At 53.6% G+C, this 22,133-nt stretch overlaps 1 protein-coding gene across 5 annotated transcripts in view; it reads left to right on the forward strand.

Annotated features, from left to right (window-relative positions):
* The window catches only part of RALGDS (ral guanine nucleotide dissociation stimulator), a 59,415-nt gene that overhangs the window by 20,977 nt on the left and 16,305 nt on the right, over positions 1-22,133 (forward strand). For 3 of the 5 annotated variants that reach the window (XM_058853497.1, XM_058853498.1, XM_058853500.1), the window contains exon 1: positions 15,991-16,426. The exons of 1 other annotated variant lie outside the window; for it this stretch is intronic. In XM_058853497.1, the coding sequence (XP_058709480.1) occupies positions 16,247-16,426 (180 nt within the window). In that variant the 5' untranslated portion in view covers positions 15,991-16,246. Of the gene's footprint in view, positions 1-15,990; positions 16,427-22,133 lie in introns of those variants that run through there. One more of the 5 variants, XM_058853496.1, reaches the window with a different exon arrangement.

Raw genomic sequence — 22,133 nt, forward strand, 5'->3', positions numbered from 1 at the left:
ACACACAGAGACACACACAGGGACACACAGACACAGAGACACACAGACACACACAGACACACACAGAGACACATACACATAGACACAGACACACACAGAGACACACACATAGACACACAGAGACACACAAACACACATAGACACACAGACACACACAGACACACATGCACACATAGACACACACACAGGCACACACAAACACACACAGACACACAAACACAGGCACACACACAAACACACACACAGTGCTCGCACACACACAGTGTTCACAGACACACAGACACTGTTCACACACAGTGCTCACACAGACACAGTGCTCACACACACACAGTGTTCACACACACAGTGCTCACACACACACACACAGTGCTCACAGACACACAGTGCTCACACAGACACAGTGCTCACACAGACACAGTGCTCACACAGACACAGTGCTCACACAGACACTGTTCACACACACACAGTGCTCACACAGACACAGTGTTCACACACACACACTGTTCACAGACACACAGACACTGTTCACACAGACACAGTGCTCACACACACACACACAGTGTTCACAGACACACACACAGTGCTCACAGACACACACACACTGTTCACACAGACACTGTTCACACACACACAGTGCTCACACACACACAGTGCTCACACACACACAGTGCTCACACACACACAGTGCTCACAGAGACACTGTTCACACAGACACTGCTCACACACACACCCGCACACGGGCGCTGCTCGCACACGCGCACGCTCAGCCTCCCGGTGCAGCTCCTCGCGGCTCTTTGATTCGCGAGGGAGGAAATCAGACCTCGGAGGAGCGGCAGAAGCCGCAGCTGTTGGCAAGATGTGCTGACAAAATCGGACCGGGAGAGAGAGAAATCTCCGATCGGTTTCGCCGCCCGGGCTGGACCTGCTCCTGGGAGAGGAGCGGGGGAGGAGAGAGAGGAGGAGGAGGAGGAGGATGAGCAGCCCCTCCATCCCCGGGAAGATGGAGGCAAAACCTTTGTTCAACGTGCAGAAGGCTCTGGTGCAACCTGTGCAGATGTGCATGTTGGATATTCCCCTGAGCGTGCAGGATGACGATGTGAGTAGAAGGCGAGGGAGCTGCCAGCCCGGGGCGGGCTCGGGGCCACGCCGGGTGTGTGGCAGCGAGGTGCTGTGACCCCACCCCGGCACCGGCTGCGGGTGGTGGTGAACTTCTGGCAAAGTTGAGGATGCCAAGAGCTGGCACCGCCTCCAGATGTGACCGTTTCCTCACTGAGTCGGTGTGTCTTGAGGCAGACTGTGGCGCTTGCCAAATTCAGGGCACCAAAACGAAAGGAGGGGTTTGGGAGGGAGGGGAAGCCTTCTGTGTGTTGTGGCTCTGTGCGAAAGGGAGTGTTTGCTCTGCGTGTCCTGGCTCTGCTGCCCTGGAGTGGCTGGTGGGTGTGAAAACCTGGGAGGCAGCTCTTGGTGTCACCATCCGTGGGCTTCGGTCCTGCCCTCTCGCTCTGTTGCAGGGTTTGGTTCACGATGCAAAAATTGGTGTCGATTGCAGCATTGAGGCAGAGCTTTCCCAATGTGGGTCAGGGGGTTCCTGCAGAGGGCTCCTCTTGCCACCTTAACTCTGCTCCTCACAGAAATACACCCCGGATCTGGCTGTGCATGAAGGACCCTGGGGTAAAGCTAGGGGTGATGCTTTTTAGGGCTGGTGGGTGGTGAGCAGTCAGTGTCCCACCTGTGTAAGGGTTTTGGGTGTGAGTCAGATGCTATTAAAATTTGCAGGAGCCTTAGATCTGTATTTTCTCCACGGCCACCAACTGATCTGTCACAATCACTGTTACCTTCTCTTCAGCATTACCTGTGTGTTTAAAGAGGTGAAACGAGAGCACAAAAATGAGCCCTGTTCCCTGGGAGGAGGCAGCACTTTCCTGCAGGGTGATGTGTTGGATCCCGGCAGGGATGGGGAGCCCCAGCCCAGCATCCTGAGTGTCCCTGCAGGGACAGGGGACTTGCAGGGAGCTTTCTATTTTCAGAAACACCCCGAGGGGGCTTTGCCAGGATGGGCAGTGTTGCTGCACTAATGAGGATAATGAGGATACCTGTGACGGCCACTGCGGAGCTGCTGGGGTGTGCCGGGGGTGGGCACAGGTGCCTCCTGCAGGATTCCTGGGAAGGAGGTGGGGACACAGGGAGGGCGGTGGGAGGTGGCTGGAGCGGGGGATGAAGCGGCTGAAGCACTGCCTGGGTGTTTTATTCTCCTTCAGCTGGATTCCTAAGCAGCAGATTTCTCCAGGCTTACGGCAGGGGATCTCCATCCCTGCTCAGCAGTGCAGGCTGGTGCTGGATTTCCCTGAGGCCCATGGTGCAGCGAGGGGGATCCTCAGGGTTTGTCTGACACAGGTGGAGGCTTCCCTGCTTCCCTTCCTGCGCTGGGCATCGGCTGGCACCGAGCACGGGCAGTGCCCTGGTCCGGGTCACTCAGGGACCTCTGCTTGCTTATCCTATTCCTGGTTTTTAGAAGAAAAGTGAAACCCTGCAGAATGAGAAGAAATCAGGGGGAAATCTCATTGTCCCTCTTAGGCACTTGCATCCTCCGCAGCCTGTCCTGGCAGTCTCCCCCATCTTTGCCTTCTTCCTTTCTCCTCTCTGATGTCCTAATAAGTGCAGTCGGTCTGACTTCAAAGTGGTTAGCAAATACTTTCCACTCCAGTGAGCTAATTAGTTAAATTACATTTCACATGCTAATTTATTCCTCTAATATTATTTTTTTTCCCCTCAGCATACTGAAATACAGGAGAAGATAAAAGCTTGGTTTGACCTTAGAGCCAGGCTCAGAGGAGCTGGAGATGGGAACAAATGATTAGTTCCTAGGTTTGCTGTAGCCCAGACTTATTCCCTGCTGCATTTGAGACCTCATTCTGTGGAGTTTTAAGAGTTTTAGCTGCCTGCAGCCCAAGCATCTTGGGTGAAACGTTGTCCTCTGGAACATAGAAAGAAAACTTTCAGGCCAACAGTAATGAACTTCTAATTTCCGATTTCATTGTTGCGGTCTGCATCACTGCTATCACCTTGGAGCACTGCATAAATAGCCAATTAATCCTTGTGGGACTGGGTGGGAATGGTGTTACTTCCCCCATGGGGCTGGAAAGGCTTTAACTGGGAGTCAAACAGGGACAGGGAATTGCTGCTGGTGTCCATCCCAGGTTGAAGCCGGGGTGAAGTGATAGCTGCCAACAGCCCCGTGGTGAATCAAAGTCTGCTGTGTCTGTATCAAAGGCTGTTTCTTTTCCATTGCATGCATATGGTAGATGTTATCGAGAGGGAGGAGCTGAAAATGAGCTCTAGGACCATTTCCTGACCACAGTTACAGTCAAAAACAACAAATCCCTCCATCCCTGCTCTTGGCCAAACTCTCCTTTTCCCTCAGGCAAATTATCGCTTGGTTTATTTGGAGATAATGAGAAACTGTGGAAAAAGACTCCCAGGTTTAATTCTCATCTGTAAGGGCAGAGATTTAGGAGCACACTGTAAAGTCTTGGGATTTCTGGGAATTGCCCTGGCAGGGCTGAGCCTGTCCTACACCATTTGTGCACGTAGAGCCCTGAATCCATGCAGTGCTGTGGGGTCTCTGTGTAACCTCTCTGCTGCTCTGTGCTGGATGGCCCAGTGCTGGGGGAGGGCACCAAAGCCCTGCCCCACGAGCCATCTGAACCCCACCAGATGCACGTGTGAGGTCTGTGCCTCTGGCTGACACTGTCCCAGGAGCTTTTGGGGCGGTGGCAATCCCCATTCCCAGCCCTGGGTGATGCTTCAGAGAGGGAAGAGTTGGTGTGATGGCTGAGCCCTTACACTGGTTTAAAAGGAATGGGGAAAAGGGTCAGCAGTCGCTGCTGTTTGGGTCACTGGTGCTAAAACACGCAGTCTTCACCTGTGCCTGTGTTCCCACACTGAATAAACATCTGAAATACAGCCCTGGGACTGCCAGGCCAGTAACACCAGGGTTACTACAAATAAGCAGGTAGCAGGATGGTGTTGATGCAGACAAGAGTTGCTGAATTAGAATGAGAGCACAGACCTCTGGAGCCTCAGCCAGCATCTGTCAGCTGCCTGTCATGAGGCTCCTGCTGGCCAAGGGCTTGTCACTATTGCCTGAACTCTGTCACCTCTGGGACGTGCTGTTTGCAGGGTTTGGCCTGGTGCTCACCAAATGTCTGTGCCTCCCCTGTGTGTGGCCACACCAGTGGGCCTGTGGTGGCCACCTCATCTGTGCCACAACTCTGTGTGCTCACTGCAGGGGCTGGAATTGCCTGACCAGTTCTCACTGCTGCCCTTGGAGAGTTACTGGTTCAATTAAAGCTGTGCTAATTCTCTGTTTATTGCGAGGCAGGAGGAGCCAATGTCTCCAGTAATTGTTCAGATCTTTTTTCAATGTATTTTTCGAAGTGGCCTGGCTGGGTCTGTGCTTGCAGTAAAATGAGGTGAAACACCCTGTGCCACATCCTCAGCAGTTGCACGTCAAGGTAAACCCTCTGATTTTGGTGGCATTACAACCAGTCCCTAGCTAAGGACGTGATGTTCAAGGTGACCTCCTAGAGTGTTTCTCTGCTCCTTTGCTCTTCCTCCCCATCCTTTAGCACCAATTTCTCTGTCTCAGGCTTGAGGGCAACGTGAGAATTTGCTCCTCATGCAGCTTTTACTCTGTAGATGTGGTTCTCCCGGAGGTACAGGCTCTGCCTCTTGCACTTTCCCCCTCTCCAGTGAAATGGGATCTCTTCCCTGCACTTTCAGCTCTCTCTGGCTCTCTGCTCTCAGTTTCCATCCTGACAATCCCAAGAGATCTGCAGAGCTGTCGTGGCTCGGGGCACTGGCGGGGCAGCTGCACAGCCAGGTCCCGGTGTGCTGCTGGCAGGAGCTGGCTCCATCCCTGCCCGTGGGGCTGGGCACCCTGGCTGACAGCAGATCAGCCACAGAGCAGCTGCCTCCTGACACTTTGATTCAATAAGGGCCCATCAGTGCGATCTGAAGTCATCTGTCACCGTGCATGGGGCTGGTGGCAGCGCCCTCGGAAGCAGCTGCTGCAGGAGTGTGCCACGAGTGCTGCCAGCGCTGCCCGCTGCCCACGTGTGCTCATATAAGGCAAATCCAGTTTGCTGACCGGCTTGGCACAGCACAGGCTGTCAGAGGCAGGCTGATGGCTTTGGATCTTGGCCAGAGCATGGGGACTGTTTGCCCCTGGCTACCCTGCCCTCCCTAAGGGTGGTGGTGAGTTGGGGATGTGTGTGTTGCCTGCCTGGCTCCATCCCCTCCTCGGCACAGCCTCCCATTCACAGGGTCCTGCAGCTGGGCTGGGGCAGGGACAAGGCTGCCACCACTACAGCCATTGGTTTAGAGTGTGCCAGCTGCAAACACAGGGGAAATGGAGGGTTTGCCCCAGTCACACAGCCCTTAACACAGCAGCAGAGCACGGGTGTAACCCCCTGGCATCTCCCATTCAGGGACTCCATCTGAGATGTCCCTATTTAATTACCCCGTGTTTCAAGGAGCCCTGGGGCTGTGCAGCAGCCGAGACAGCTGAGAGTGGCGATGCTGAGTGTGCCTGACACGCCTGGAGATGGACCCTGCCTGGCCTCAGATGTGGTTGCCACCACAGAGGTGGTGGCAGCACTCCTCAGTGACACGAGCTGTGCTCTTGTGGCCCGTGGCGTTGCTGAAACCTCCTCCTGCCACACACAGGCTGCTCCTCGGGGAGCACCAACGAGCCCTGGGGCTCTCAGCTCTGCTCCAGAGCCAGCACATGGCTCTGGAGGATCCCCTGCCCCTCGCTGCTTGCTGGTGTCCCTGTGCAGGAGAGAGCACTTGCTTCTGTTAGCCGAGCACCACCACTGCTGTATCCAGGTAGGGCTGGATTTAGCCATGGGAGCTTCAAATACTGCTAAGAATTTAGAAGACCTGGCTCCTGCCAGGATCCCTATCCTGTAACAGCTCAATTTGGCCACTGCTGGCTGTCAAATGCTGTTGAGATGCAAAGAGCATCTTTGGTTTCAGTGCAATTGCTTGCGAGGTGGTAAAACACTACAGGGGAAGGGGACAGCCAGATGCAGCTTGGTGTTGGCTCTTTGTGGTATCAGCACTGCTGGAAGGATTGGCTGCACTGCCCCAGGAGCTGGTTCTCCCCAGATCCTCCTGCCTGCTCCATCATATGACAGTGGTGTAACAGGACAGCCAGGGATGGTGGTTCAGTTGGGGCAGAACTTGTGATATTTGATATTTTCATCTCCTGGAGTCATGTGTGGGGCATCACTCGTGGTGTCTGGAGAAGGCAGCACATGGTGTGCCCCAGTGTTGTGGTCCAGGGCTCAGACTTTGGGGCACCACCTCCATGCAGATGCTGGTGAAGGCCTGACTTTAAGAACCCCAAAGTTTGTTCGCATCCAAAATCTGATTTGTTGATTTTCTTGTGTAATCTCTGTGCAGGCATCTCCTCAGCCCTGTGTCCTCATTTCTCTCCTGACTTCTCTGGGCTTGTTGTCCCTGGGTGTGCTGGGGCTGCAGCAGCTTTTGGCAGCAGGATGTCAGGTTTTTGCTTCTTATTAACAACCCAGGAGTGGGAAATACCAAATCCCATCCTGCTACAGCTGCCTTTGTAATTCAGGTGCTGTGAGCTCCCAGAGGACAGCTCTGGGTGAGCATCAGACCCTTCACCTGGAGCTGTTTGGGAGCTGTTTGGGAGGACAAGGCTGGTTTGGGTGTGACAATCTTGGCAGTGTCTGGCTGTGATATTGGTGACAGGGAAATGCAGTGCTGACCCGAGACTTCCTCTCCTGCCTGCCAGGAAAGCAGCACCCAAAAATCTCCCTCAATAACCCCTTTCTGCTGATCCTTCTCCCTTTAGGCTCCCGTGGGCATTGCTCTGAGAGTCAGGGGATTTTTCTCTCATCACAGTGCCCTCCCCAGCACTTCTCCTTCCCCTACTGGAAACTGAGTACGAGTCAGCAACTGCAACCCAGCGAGGAAGGAGATTTGTGGCACCAGAGCCTGGGCTGACTGAGCAGAGCAGCTGGGAGGCACTTCTGAGGGCTCTGGGGAGAAGAGCTGAGAGCAGGGGAAGCAGGATGGAGGAGCTGTTCCAGCCCTGTGGGGTCTGGCAGTGTGCTGGTCATGGGTCGGGGAGCCCCTGACCAGGGGAGTCCTGCCTGGGCAGCCCTGGAGCTGTCTGGAAGCAAGAAATGGAGATTAATCCCTCTCCACCCTGCTGTGTGCAGAGCAAGAGGGAATCAAAAGCAGCTGGAAGTGCCGGATTTCCCTTTCTGTTTGGCAGAGAGGGATGTGGGAAGCACAAGGGAGGAGACGGACAAGTTAAGTGGGCTCAGCTCCACCTTTTCCTGACGCCTCTGCACCCACAGCCCCTAGGAGGAACTGGCCCTCCCAGCCCTCCTCAGTTATTTTGAGGTCAGTTGAAGACCTGGCTGCTGCTGACAGTCCAGCTGGCCACAGAATGGCACCAGAGCCCATCTGAGAGCTGTGACACCCTTCCAGTCCCCAACACACCCACCCTGGGAAGCAGCTTTGGTAAAGGTGACTCTCAGCCGGGGCTGGGGCAAGGAGGGGAGAAGGGAAGCTCCCCAGGGGTTTGGCTGTTGTGAGAGGTGGCTCAGTGCACGCCCTGGCTGGGTGGCACCGTCTGTGCCACTGTGTTACGTGTCACGGAAACCCTGACAGCGCTCTGTGCCCGCACGGCGCGAGCAGCATTGGGTAATAAACCATCCCCATGGGCCCAGTCTCCACTGCTGAGGTTAAAAACATCACCCTGCAATGGTGCTGGCAGCTCAGCAATGGATGGATCAGGCCATGAGCTCTGTGCACAGGGGGCAAAGGTAGGAGAAGCTGCTCAGGGCCCCACTGCTGCAGAAAGTCTGGGTGAGACCCTCGGAGGGCAGCTTGTTCCACTTGCCATCTGCTCCCTGACCCTGAGCCAGAGCTCAGGCTGTGTTTCCTCGCTGTCTCCCTGCAGTTAGGGGACCCAGAAAGAGCTTAAAATCTAATTTCCTACCAAAATCAGGCTAATGCTGTCATGGTGCCCCTCTGCCCGTGCCCTCTCTCCCCAGATGACTTCTGAACCCGCTGACCTGCACCGTGCAGAGCTGGCTGAGGGCTCACAGATAATTAAGTCATGCAAAGATGATGAAATGAGATGGTTGAGAGGAGGAAAATAATCTTGAAAATGCCCCAAAACATCTGTAGCATGTATTATTAGACATCAGCAAATCCACGTGGGAGATGCTTCTTACAAACACTTAACCACAAAAACATTTTCATTCTCGATTCGTACATTTTTAGGCATCAAAAACAGTCTTGAGACACAAAACCAGAGGAAGAAACACAAGTAGTTTCAGTGCTCATGGGATAACCTTTTATTGTAATAAAACCTGAAATTCTTTTGGCGCTCAACGTGGTTTCCAGAGCCAAGGCTTGAAGGAAAAACAACATAAATCACGGGCTCAAAAGTAAAAAGTTGGGAGGGTCAGCAGCACTGTGGCCATACTCAGCCATGGTGTGACTTGGTGGCACTTGATGAGTTTGTTGATATTTCTGCCACTATAACTGAGGGACAAACCTGGCCCCCAGCCACTGGCGTGCAGTATTGTTTGGGAGAACACTTCTGCTCCATGCCAAAACCCCCACAACAAAAAGAGTTCTGCTGGCCATGGAGAGAGGCCCTGGAATAACTTCCCCTGCTGAAACAATGCGGAGCGGAAACCTTTCAAAGGTAATTACCAAAGGGAAAATCATTTTTTTAAAACATCCTTTGTCTGAGCCCCTAACAATACCTGGGAATACTGAAGACTTTTCCAATTCTTAATTGACTCTTCAGCCATGTCACTGTTTGTTTCATCTCTGCAATAGCCGGCTCAGGGCCGGGCAGTGAAACTTTCCCTTTCCAGCTCTTGCCAGCCCTTTTTTCTGACCCTCATGTGGCCAACACCAGTAAATGTGTGCTCAGGCTGTTGCAGCAGAATGTTTTCATGTCCACTCACTGCGTCCCTGCCCATCCCATGGTGAATTTGGCCCAGCTGACTTGGCAGGGGCCATGCGGTGTCAGCACTGCTGCTGCTCCAGCTGCCGGACGTCTCTCCTGCTGCTGCTCCTCCTGCAGTTCCTCTCCCTCATCCCTGCGGCTGTTCCGGGCCCTCTGGCTCCTCTCTTGGCTGCTTGCTTTCAATCACATCAGCTCTTCACTCTGCTGGAGCCTGGCTCCAAGGTTTCACTCCTCACTTCAGATCAACTCAGCTTTCCTGCAGCTTCCTGACGCTTCTGGGTTTTGGTTTATGCTTTCCCTGACGTTTGTGCAGTCAAAGGAGATACAGGACCATTGTTGGAACATTCTTTTCATATTCTCTCTTAAGGGCCTTTGTTCCTGTTGAACTGGGTTTCTTATTTTCAGTAATCTCAGTTATATATTGGTGTTATTAACGTTGTGTGTGTGGAACACTTTGCTGTTGCTTCGTTTATTCCCATGATCTGGCATTTAAATCTGTTCCACCTTATTCCTATACTGGGATAACTTTGTGCAAATCTGTTTTATTTCCCTACCTGTATCTCTTCAGATCAACTCAGCAACTTGCAACCTGTTTGGTTTAAGTTGGCCTCTGGATTTAATTTAATCTTGTGCAAGGCATCAGCTCCATGTACTTCTTCCCTGTGCCTGTGCTATGGCATCACTTTTCTCTTGGATTCTCAGCAGCTCTATGGCATCATTCCCTCCCCTCTGTGTGTCCAGGCACATCCTTCCAGCAGCAGGGCAAGGAATGGTGCTGTTCAGGTTCGGGGAGCTGAGTCTGAGCATGCTGGGCTGGTGACACAGATGCCAGCCTGCATGGCTGTCCCCAGGGAGAAGGAGCAGTGTGGGGTCAGAGCACGTCCCCAGCTGCTCAGTGATGCCCTGCATGTGCTGTCACCTGGGCAGAGAGCAGGGGGAGCCTCTCCAGGCCTTCCCTAGCCCAGAAGAGCCAGTGGGACTCAAGCTGGAATGAAGCTGCCCTCCTGCTCTGCTGGCTGGGGATGCACAGAGCAGTCCAGACTGTGTGTGCCTGGCACAGGTGAGGTGGGTGTACCTGTCCCTGCAGCAGCACAGCCCACCAGGGACAGCACAGCTGGGAGCAGGGCTGGAGCTTGGAGCTGAGGAGGAGGAAGAGCTGCTCTGCTAAGCAAAGTTTCTCTGTTATTCACTGGGATTTCTCCATGGATCGGTTGCCAGAGCCTCTCATTTCTGGGACTCTCCTTTTACACAATTCAGTGTCATTCTGGCTGGTTGTTGAGGGTGAAAAATTGTACTTCCTGCCCTTGGATGTGTTTTTGAAAGGTGAGCAGAGACAGAGCTTTGCTCTGTTCTGTATCCACCCAAGTGGTGGATGTGTGTTTTCAATATAAAATGAAATCTCACTATTTAATTTAATTTTTCTGGCAGATGAGAAGGAACAGCTTGATTTCAGAAATGAGTTTCCCTTATCTTCAGGGGCTACACCTATTCCCACATTTCCCTGCGAATTTTTGTGGCTCCATAACCTTTCTCCTCTTTTCCACCAGTGGTTTTCCTTTCCCTGACTGTTCTGCAGAGAAGCCAAGCAAGCAAGGATGTAAATAACAATAACTGAGCAACTGGGAGGCTTGAACTCACCACACACTGATTGCTAATCAACAGGGAGAAATGTTTTTCCTGTTTTTCTTTTGGTTGCAAGCACCTTAGGTGGTATTTGTTAAAAGAGCTGACTGAAACATTCTGGCAGAAAGGTGATAGGGAGATAAAAGCTGCCTTTGAAGACAAACAGCTCAAGAAATAATGGTCCTTAGCAGAGGAGCTCTGGTGTGTCTGCAGTGTGTCAGGTGCCTGCTGAACTCTGCACTCCAGGGAGAGCCACGTGGAAAAAGGGAAAATGCTGCCACCAGGAGCTGCAGCTGCAGCTTCCTCCTGCTGTGGGGATGGTCCCTAACAAAACTCTCTGTGTGTCTTGTGATCCTCCTAAAAGAGCGAGCTTTGGTCCCTTCATCCCCCTGCCAGCAGTGCCCTGCAAAATGCTCTGAGGTCTCTTGGTCTTTTTCACACCTTGGGCTCTGCTATCTTCAGCTTTTTGGGCACATTTTGATATTAACAGTTGTATCTTGCCTCTTATTTTTCTGGGGGTTTTCTTCTTTGCTGCAAAGGAATCCAGGTGCCTGCCTCAAGTGTGCTGTGCTCACTTCTTTCTCAGAAAGTGGCTTGATCTCAGCCCACCTCACATGTTGGCCTTGTTCTGATGAGCTTTTAGAGGTCAGAAAGTTTAGAAAACAGAGGTTTGTATTGTTGCTTGCTGCCCTCATAGAAGCTCCTCAAATACTTGATAAATTCCCTGGAGAAGATAAGGTTCTGGGGCAATCTTAGCATCCCAGGGCATTCAAGTGGCTTCAAGAGAGCTGGAGAGGGACTCTGAACAAAGCTCTGGAGTGACAGGACAAGGGGCAATGGCTTTAAAATGAAGGAAAGTGGATTTAGATTAAACACGTGGAGGAAGTGTTCCCTGTGAGGGTGCTGAGGCCCTAGAACAGGTTTTCCAGGAAAGCTGTGGCTGCCCCATCCCTGGGAGCATTCCAGGCCAGGCTTGGACAGGACTTGGAGCACCCTGGGATAGTGGAAGGTGTCCCTGCCCATGGCAGGGGGTGGAATGAGATGATCTTTAAGGTCCCTTTCAACACAAACCTGTTGGAATCTAAAAAACCCAACCCCCCAAAAAAATCTATAATTCTGCTACAGCCAAGGGGGTGGTGTAAGGAGTAGAATGGAGGAGAAATGTTCCTGCATGCTCTTGAGTCTCCAGATCTTGTGGAATAATTGCTGAGCTTCAGGAGCTGGCAGCCTCGGCAGGAGATGCTGTAGCCCAGCAGTGCACAGGGGCTGCAGGAAATGAAACACAGAATAGCTGGATGGAGACTTTTAGATCCTGATTGCCCAGGGATTTGCTGTGCTTCCTCTGCTAGGAGCTGACAGTAATTAGGGGCTTGCCTGTGTGTGTTAATGCTCGGTGTGGAGGAGAGCTGTGCTCCCGAATTAACCCGGCTGCGGATCGCTGCCTGCCCATGGGGACCAGGGGAGCAGGGGAACGGCTGTCCCTGACAGAGGGGGCACAAAGGGCAGGAGAGCCTGAGCCAGCCTTCCTCCCTGCCAGCACAAAGAGTTCACACTGCCTGATCTGTCAAAAAAGGTCCTGAGAAACACCCAAAACCTGGAGGCAGAGTGATCCAACTGCCCTAGATCTGAAATGCTCAGCAGAGAATCTCCTGAAATCCATGCCTGCTGTAAACTGTGGCAAGTGGTGGGTGGCTCTCATCTAAAATCTGCTTAAATCAGGGCATTGATCATGCTGCAAGTGAGAATTGGGTCTGTGAGGGTCTGAGATCTGTTGGTCCCCAAATTTGGGGCGGACCCAATCTCATGTCTCTGTATGGATTGTATGATTGTATGCAGTAGTGACATAATTTTCCCGTCTTTCATAAGCTTTCCCCCTCATCCTGAAGTGGAAGAGATAGCACTGGTTGTTTACTTTATTATTATTATTATTATTATTATTATTATTATTATTATTATTATTATTATTATTATTATTTCTTATAAAATAACCTTCCAACTGAGCCTGGGCAGTGAAAACAAAAGTCTTTTCCAATTACAATTGGAATGCCCAAAAGGTTTTCATCTAGCACATAATGGCTAACCTTCAGTTAGTAATTCTTGTGACTAGGTAGCACTTTTTCTCCGAAATGCCTTAAAAACAGTAAGGAAAAGGGCTTCCCCAGCTGCACAATAGAAGGAAGTGCTAAGGGCTCCGTGTCAGAGCCTGCCACAGATGCGCCTTGTGAGCTGGTGCCAGAGCTCGGGACAGAGGCCGGATAATGTTGTAACTCTCACATAAAGCAGCCCAGTTCCCCTCAGAGGCTGCTGCTTTGGGTCCTGGGTCCCTCACTGCTCCAGCAATGAAAGCTGGAGCTGTGAGATGCTCCAGAGGGGCTCAGTTAGAGGTGGTGAGGGCGATTCCTGCCTTCTCAGGGCTGGGATCAGCTCTTTGCAGCTCTTGGCATTGGTCCTGCTGTGGCTTCACTGAGGCTCAAAGAGAATACGGGTTTGTCAGGGTGGTGGCAGTGCCCTGGGGGTGGTGGCAGTGCCCTGGGGGTGCTGGCAGGAACACTGGGGTGTTTGCAGGCAGCTGATGCCAGGCAGGAGCAGCTCCTGTGGAAGTGTTTGTGAGCCACACTTTGGGGTGGGCAGCCTCGCGTGACGGAACAAAAACCCTAGAGCAGCACTGAGCACAGGAACTGGGTGACTGGGAGTTCTGCCCTGTAGGAAATATGCTGGAAAGCCCCACTCAGCAGCAGAGCAGGGAGATAAAAGCAAAGGAGGGCTGGAGGAGGTATCTGAGGGAATGCACAGACAACAAGTGTTGGGGAGAGACAAGTCAGGGTCCAGGCTGAGCCCAGTTATTAACTGAGGTCTGAATCTGCAGGTCCTGCATGTCCTGACTATAACAGATTGACCCAGATTGATTCCCATACCAGAAAACTGGCTTAAAGCTTCCTAAAGCTTCTCTGTGTTACCTTCTCCACATTATTGACCGTGCAGGAAAGGCTGGAGACTGCGGCAGAAGAGCAAGGCTGCTCCAGTGTTGGCTGCATGGGTTTGTATTTATCCAGCCAAGAGCTGATTTCAGAGTGGTGGAAAGACAAAAACTCATGGATTTCCCACAGCATCCAGGTCCTGGGCCTGCCAGGGTTGATGGGACATTTACAGATGACATCAAAAAGCTCCGTGTGTTGTGAAAAGTTTCTTGCCGAGTTTGCCAAGTGCAAATTGACAGTGTACTTTTTTAATGAGTCACTCAAGCTTTGAGCATTTTCTTAAATCCCTGAAGTCACGTGCATGTCAATTAATCACATTTTGCAACAATTTCTAGATGTTCAAGGGTGCCAGAGGGAAACCTGAGGGTGTGATCCTGCCTGTTCCCTTTCAGCAGTGTGCTTAGAGGCGAGTAAGAAGCCCTGAAAAGTTGTTTGGTTTGAATCTCATGATTTTTCAAGAGCCTTAGCCCTGACAGCTGAGTGTTTGGGGTTAGCTACTCAGAGCAAACATCCTGAACTTAGGCTTCTGACCCTGCTTTGAGTGTTTTGCTTTTCAGACCCAGAAGGTTCCCCAGAGAGGAGAAAGGAAACTGACTGGCTATTTTTAAACCCCTGCAGTTGCCTTCCTGCCTTATATTATTTATTATCCATTATCAGAAGTGTTTTTCCCCTGAAACCATCTTTAGTGGTCAACCGAGGGATGGTGAAAATTGCCCATCAAACAGAGCTGCATCTTTCTGCAGAGGTCAGACGAAGCTGGAGGCTCTGGGAGGGCTTTGCCAGCTGAAAATGAGTGGTGCTGTTGTTTGTTGTGTGCACTCAAGTGGTGCCAAGCAATTCCAGGGGTGGGCTGTGATTATTCTGCCCTGAGACTCAAACATGAAGCAAAGCAGAGTGTCCCTCTCAAATATTTCACAGCTCAGAGAGGCAACACTGATTTCTCCTAGAAAACAGGTCCCTGCTTCTGATTTCAGCATGTACTGAGCAAAGTGATGCACAGCACTGAGTTTCACAGCACATCTTGCAGTGCCACGTGGCTCCTGCATGACGTGTCTGTGGGGTTGGGGACACCCCTGCACGGAGCATCACATCTTTCTGTGGTGGAGAGAGCTCCAGTGACCCACCTGGCACTGCAGGGTGACCTGGGCAGGGATCAGGGCTGGATCTCTGTGCCTGAGCAGGTTTAAAATGTGTATTTCCCCCAAAGATGTGGGGCTGCAACAGGCAGTGCAAGGCCCTGCTATTGGGCTGGGTTCCCTTTCCCAGGATGTCCAGGAAGTCCCCTTTGACCTCTTTGGCTCCAGAAAGAGCAGGACAATAGCTCACGTTGTCCTGGCTCATCCTTCTGCCTGGTAAACTTTCCAGTTTGAAGCCTATCAAAGCCTGGCAGCTTTGTTAATCCCTTCCTGCCCGGGCAGGAGCTGCTGGTGCCCTGGGCAGAGCTGGACATGTGAGCCTTGGCTACATGTCCTCACTGGAAATAAAGCTGCAGGGCTGGAGGGCCCTGGCAGGCTGATGTTATTTCAGCTGCAGAGGGAGCTGAGGCATGAAAGTCCAGGTTTTGGTGGTGTCAGCAGCAACTGCCCGGGCCCTGTGATGCAGTTTCTCAGCAGTGTGTGAGGAGGGAAGGGGGAGAGCAGAGGAGGGCTGGAGCACGCTGTGCTCAGCACAGGGGGCTGATGAATCACAAACAGTTCTGCCCGTTTCTCTCTGCCTCCGAAAACAAAATTATGTTGCAGGGGTTCTCTAGAGTGGGATCTGCAGCCCTGCTGTCCCCCAGAGTCCCTGCTGGGCCGAGAGCAGTGCCCTGGTCCCTAATCCCCCCTTTGCCTGTGCATGGGGGGCCTGGCACTGACTCAGCGTGGCTCACATCCCTTCATCTGGTGGGGGACACCTCCTGCAGGGCTGTGACCGTGTCATGCCATAAAGCCCAGGTGTGGCCAGCGAGGGGCTGGGCAGAGCCCTGAGCGCTGCTGGTGGGGGCTGAGCTCATGGGCTGAGCTAATCCTCGGATGCAAACACGCGCTGATGATATCCACACGCTCGCAGTTAACTCTTTTTCTTTGGCGAGCGGTGTGTGAAGCCCAGGTGACACAAAGATCCTCTCCCAGAGCCGCTGTCACCTGTGCGCCTTCGCTCCCTCCCATCACCGGTAACAGCCCGGTGCTTCCCCCGCCCAGCCGGGGCTCCGGCCAACCCCGCCCGCCCCATCCCGCAGCCCCCCGAGCATCTTCCTCCTGCCCACCGCCCCTTTCTGTGGCCTCGGGGCTTTTCACGCCTGTCCCCGTCCCCCCTCCCCGAGGGGGCCGAGCCGCGGCGGGCCGGCCCCCGGGGGCGGGCGGAGGCTGCGGGAGGAAATCCAGCGCCTGCTTTACAGCCGAGCCGGCTCCGTCCCGGCCCCGCCGTTCCACCGGCCCCGCCGTGCCACCGGGCCGCTCTGTGGGCGCGGGGGCGGCTGCGGCTCCCGGCGCCTGCCCCGCTGCTGCGGCCGCTCCGCTCGGCTCCGCTCCCCCTGAGCATCGTCCCCACGTCCCCGCTGCGGCTCCCCGGCCGGCCGGGGGGGCTGGCAGGGCCGGCGGCGGGTGTCGGGGCCGGGGATGCGGCGGCCCCGCCGATGGTGAGCCGCCGCCGGGCCCCGCCGCAGCATGGCCCCGCCGGCCCCGAGAGGATGTTCGAGGGCTGCCGGCGGGCGCGGAGCCTGTGGGGCGGCGTCAGGCTGGAGGTGGCCGGGGAGAGCAGCCCCGTGGTGCTGCACAGCTTCACGCAGCTCGACCCTGACCTGCCGCCGCTGGAGGTGAGTGCGGCTGCGGCTTTGGGGGCTCTGGGAGCGGCTCTCGGGGGGCTCTGCCTCGCTGGCAGCGTGGGTAGGGCTGGCCTGCAGCCAGCGTGGCTGGAGTTTGTGGGCACCCGTAGAGTGTTCCGCGGAATTCTGTTACATGGAATAGTGGTTTGGGTTCGAAGGGGACGTAAAAATCGTCTTTCCCCATGGGCAGGGACGCTTGCCACCAAGCACGGTCCAGCCAGGCCTGGAACGCTTCCAGGGATGGGGCAGCCACAGCTTCTCTGGGCAAGCTGTGCCGGTGCCTCACCACCCTCAGAGAAGAATTTCTTCCTAATACCTAATATCTGCCTCACCACGCTCACAGAGAAGAATTCCTTCCTAATACCTAATCTAAACCTCCCTTCCTTCAGCTTGAAGCCATTCCCCCTTGTCCTACCACTCCATGCCCTTGCAAAAGTCTCTCCAGCTTTCTTGTAGGCCCCTTTCGGTACTTTAAATGTTTCATTTTATTGAATAAATGGGTGCCCCTGCTTGGCTTTTTTTTACTGTGAGTTCCTGTGCCCCTGGGGACTGGCAGGCAGCTGCCAGGCTCTGTAGGGAGAAACCAGATGCTCTTCCTCTGGGCACCCAGGGAAAGGGGCAGATTGTTAAAACTCCGGGCTTTTAATATTTCATTTGAGGCTTTGGCTGCAGGAGGCAGAAGTTTGCTCAGTTCTGAGCTGCTTGTAAAGGCTTCAGGCTTGTCCAAACCATAAAAGCGTCCTCTGGGAAGGTTACAGGCATTGGGAGGACTTTCCTGGAGGATGCAAAAATATTTGTGCTTGTTTGGATTCGACCTCGGGTGGTTCAGAGTCAGGCCGGTCCCAGTGAGGCCCGAGTGCTTTGTTGATGGCAGTGCATGTGGAGGCACCCGAAATAATCTGAGTCAGAGCTGGGCCTTTTATCTTAGTCATAGACAATCGTCATCAGTGTGGTGGGAGTGTCGCTGAGCGGAGCAAACGGTGTGTCAGGAGCTCGGCAGGAGGAAGATTTTGCTGTTCAGAAGTCACAGCTCTGGCGGTGCAGGGGTTAATACGAGTGAGGGTCAGCAAGTCTGGCTTTGCTGGGATTTAGAGCCAGCTGCAGATGTGCTGCTCTGGATGCTTCCTGCTGGAGTGGGGGTGGTGGAGGGGGGGAATCACCACTACAGCCTCTTGAGTTGTTGTGCAGATATCCGCTGAGGGCAGCCAGTGTTTCGGGGAGGGCAGTGGCTCCTTCTCCCAGTGCCAAACCATTAACCCCACAACCTGTGATGGAAAGTCTTGGTCAGCCACGGCCAGGAAGGGATGAGCTCAGGCTCCGGCTGTTCTGCTTCACTTCTGGCCTGGTAGTAGCAGCCCATCAGCTTTGCAGAGAGTTCACGAAAGCTCCATCCAGCTTGTTTTCCCCCCTCTCCCCTCCCTGCTCATCTCTCCTGGGGGTGGGCGTACTGACATGATTTGGAGTCCATCATCTGGTTCGTGTTATGCCTGGCAGGAAGTCCAGCCTCGCTGGCCCGCAGCGCTCCGGGAGGCCGAGGGGCCGCGCTTTTGGCAGGGAGAGCAAGAGCAGGGGGAGGAAAAGAGGGGAAAAAAGGGGGTGATGCAGCGTGCTGCTCCTCTCATCCTCAGGGACAGCCTGACTGGCACACTCTGCCCCGGCTGGAGAGGCTCTGCAGCTCAGGAGAGGCTTTGGAGCATCTTGGGTGAAGCAGCTGTGAGGGAAAAGTGATGGGGCTGAGGGAGTTTTTGCATGGCCTGGCTGGCATTGAGCAAAGCCCTGCTCACCTGAGCATGGCATGGGCACAGCTGCCAGCCAGACCTCCTCCTTTGCCCACATTTCTGCCCTGGGCTGTACATGGGTTTGTGCTGGGGAATGGTCAGAGCACAGCCACAGCATCTGCTTGCTCGAGCTTTCCTCCCACTCCCGAACAGAGAAATTCCATTTTTTTCCTGTTTACAAGTGATGGTGAGAAAAGGGGCATCCCAGAGGGGTGCATGGTGACCCAACATCTTCCTGAGCAGCTTTGGGATGCACGGGGTGTTCACTGCATGACTTGGGAAAGGAAAAGATGTGTCACTGTTGTGACAACTGTGGTGGCCTGGTGGGGTTGCAGTCCTCAGGCAGAGCTGTAGATGCACACTGAGAGAAGAAGGCAGATTATTTGAATAAGAACCCCCAGGGGCCATCAGTGTTTTGCTGGGTCCCAGTGACAGTCCCCAGGACACGGTGGGACCTTTGTCACCTCTGCCAAAGGGAGCTGTGCTGGGTTTTGGCAGAGCTGTGGCAGCTCCTGGGTGGATAGCCTGGTCCCACAGGGGATGGAGGATCCCTGGAAAGCTGCTGGGCAGGCTGCAGGGAATGTGGCTGCTCTCTGGTCCTTGCTGAGCCCCCAGGGATGGCAGCAGGGAAGACTTTGCCTGTATCCCATGGCAACCGTATTGATCACTCAGGGCCTCCTGGCCGTGTGAGCCAAGTGTTCTCACCATGATTTTAACCACGGGGGATGGAAAATTTAAACTGACTGTCTCAACTGGGGGATTGACAGAGCAGCTTTGCAGACCTTTTACTTTGACCTTTTCAGTTCCAATCCATTCCACAGTCAGCAGTGAGTGTCAATCCTTCCAGTCCAGCAGGAGCCACAGAGTGAATTTGGTGGCCCTCCTGGTTCTGCTGGAACACCACTGCGGATGACACAGACTGAAACTTTTGTGAAGCTGCTGAACCTCTGACAAGGCTGAGCTGACTCTTATAAAAAAGCCCATGTCCTTGCAATTCTGGCTGTGTTTGTTTGCTGAACAATTAGGAGATTTTCAGTTGCTAAATGAATCCTTGAAAACTTGAATTGCTCGGCCCAGATGCCTTGTAGGTCAGTGCTTGTTCTTCACAGCTGGGAGGGAGAGGCAAAGATATCTCTTAAAAGCCATTTTCTTTTCACTTCCTATGGTGCCTTTGGAATAAGATCCTTTTCTCCCAGCCTGTTCTTCTCCCCCAGGCACAACCTGATATGTCCCTTGCAATTTGCCAGATGAACATCATCTGCTGGTATTTCTTGGATGGGGACCTCCCTTCTGGCTCCCTTCCAGAGAGGTTTGGAGCTGGTGGTGAGGCCTGCAGCAGGCTGGGGTGCTGATTGTTGGTGGCTGATGCAGGGTGGGAATAACAGAGGTGGGAGGGATTAGTAGTAGTAGCATTTGATATGGTTAGAGAGGAGTTGGAGAGAAGCTTCCAAATGTGTTTGTGTAACAATTGTTTTACTCAGAAGCTGCTGTGCCATGTTTCCATGAGGGTGGGGATCCCCATCCTGGGGTCTCACTGAGGTTTTAGTGTATTTAGTACCAGACTGGCAGCCCTGGAAACTGAAATCTGTGTTTGTTCACAGAATGAATGGGCAAGCCACCCCTGTGCTTCAGCATTGCTCAGCTTCAGCTCCCTGTCCCAGATCATACTATTGCTCCTCTGCAGCCTCTTTTTGTCTGGCTCTCAGGGTGGCAGGGGCAAGTGAATACAGTCTTGGAGTATTTCCCCGCTTCCCTGTGCCTGGCTTTGGGAGATGAGCAAAAGGAGCATCAGGCCAGCTGTGCCTGCAGGGATGGGTCTCAGTTAGCTGTCACCCACCACTGTTTGAGCTTTGGGGGGCTGGCTGTGACCACCTCACAATTAGGGCCAGACCATGAGCTGTTTTTAGGGCCCCCTGAGTTGGTCTGGCCATAGGAAGGGCTTCACCACCAGCAGCTCCTCCATCTCCCTTCCCAGCTCTCTAACCAGCCACTGTGTCCCCCGAGAGGAGTGTAATTAAAGGAGGAAAGAGCTTATTTAGGTCACTCAGACCACATTTAAAGGCTGGGTCTGCCCTGCTCACACTTTCTCTAGCACCCTTATCTCCAGAGCTGCCTAATGACTGCCTTTCAAACGGACGTGCTCCTTTTATTTAAATATATCCTTGCATCAGGGCTGTCTCAGTTCTCAAATATTTCTTCATCTCCCATGGACTCAGCAAGAGGGGGGAAAGAAATGTGGTTGCTAAGGAGCAGGATTTGGATACAAAGCTGGCTGAGCTGCTGGCAGGGGGCCCCGGGGGGCTCCAGCACAGCTCATGGAGAGTCAGGGTTTGTGCATTGCTTTGGTGGGATGGCACTTATGGGGTCTGGGTAAGGAGGTTTGGGGTTTGAAACATTCCTTTGGCCTTGGGGAGAAAGAGGTGAGCTGTGGGACTCACTCCTTTTACAGGTTCATGCGTTCATCTCATGCTGTTTGTGTGGGTTACATCCCACGGCAGCATCTGTGGCTGGTCCCAAATGTGTCTGCTGTTCCAGGCATCTGTGGGACCTTTGTTTCGCAAGGAGATGCATCTGTGGGCTGAAAGGTGATGCTGGCAGTGGGGTTTGGTGCTCAGGAAGAAGCACCACGCTGAAACTGTGTGGCAGCCTCTGGCTGGAGCATTTCTCGAGCACCAGCAGCAGGGGAAGGACTGGGATGTTTGGATACTCCAGTTATCAGCTGTCTCATTGCTCAGGTGGGGACTCACCTGCATGTCACAGCAGCCCCAGTGTGGATGCATTTGGACTTTGTTCCTGAGTCGTTAGGGAAAGGGAGTGCTGAGCTCGGGCACGGAGCACTAATCCCAGTAATCCCAGTAATCCCAGCCTCTCCTGGGGCGGGCAGGGTGGCCACCTGAAGGAAGTCATGGGGAGGGGGTCAGAGCAGGGGCAGAGCTGCGAGGGCTGCTCTGGGCACTCGGGTTGGCACAGGGGGTTTGCAGAAGGGCGTTTGTGGATGGGCCTTTTGTTCCCTTAACACCTGGGAACAGCTGTGCCAGAGGTGCCAGGAAAGTCCTTTCCCAATTCTCAGCATGTGGCAGCGTGGGCTGTGCCAGGCAAACGCTGCTCTCCTCCGGGCAGTGAGGTGACTCTGCAGCACCTCAAACCTCCGTCCCTCTCACCTGCTTCTGCTTTGTTTTTGTGATGTTATGCAAATCCCCACTCTGGTTTTGGGTTTCATTCCCGGGGCTGTGTTGGCTCGGGCTCTTGTAGGGCAGCACTTTCACATTAGATAACGTCGAGTTCCCTCTACCTGAGGGTCAGGAGTTATGTGACAGCTGAATGTCAGTGGAGATTAAACACATGCAGAGGCTCCTGGCGTGGCCTGGCTGGCTCCACAGCAGTTTGTTTTCATTACAGCGTTGGTATTTGGATGAGCTCTGTTGTCAGAATCATGCTGGGGTGGGAAAGGGTGTCTTCCCTCCGCACGTGGGGCCAGTGGGAGCAGCTGCCTGCGGAGCCCCGGGCTCAGCAGAGGCAGGATGGGGATGGCTCCAGCTGCCAGGCACCAGCTGAGTCCTCAGAGCTGATGGGAGGGGAAAAAAAGTTGGTCTAACTTGCAAACAGAGCAGATTGGAGAGGAAACTCATTTGAGGCAACTTCATCTGGAATGCTGAGACAATATTTTTAGAGCGGCTTTGCTTTCTGCTAACCGCACTCCAGCAGCTGAACTGAGGGCTTGTGTGGAAACCTGCACCCGTCTTACCAGAACTTCTTTTCATGTGATGGAGCAAAACCACACAGCCTTTCCCCTCTCTTTGCAGAGGCTGCATCTCCATGGAGACTCTCAAGCTGAGAGCCTGCCCCAAGCTCCTGCTCCAGCCAGCGTGTGTTTGTGAAATTATGTGTTTTCTTTGGGCTCACCTCTAGGAGTTGGAACT

Source organism: Poecile atricapillus, chromosome 20 (genome assembly GCF_030490865.1).
Source record: "Poecile atricapillus isolate bPoeAtr1 chromosome 20, bPoeAtr1.hap1, whole genome shotgun sequence".
Classification (NCBI taxonomy): Eukaryota; Metazoa; Chordata; class Aves; order Passeriformes; family Paridae; genus Poecile; species Poecile atricapillus.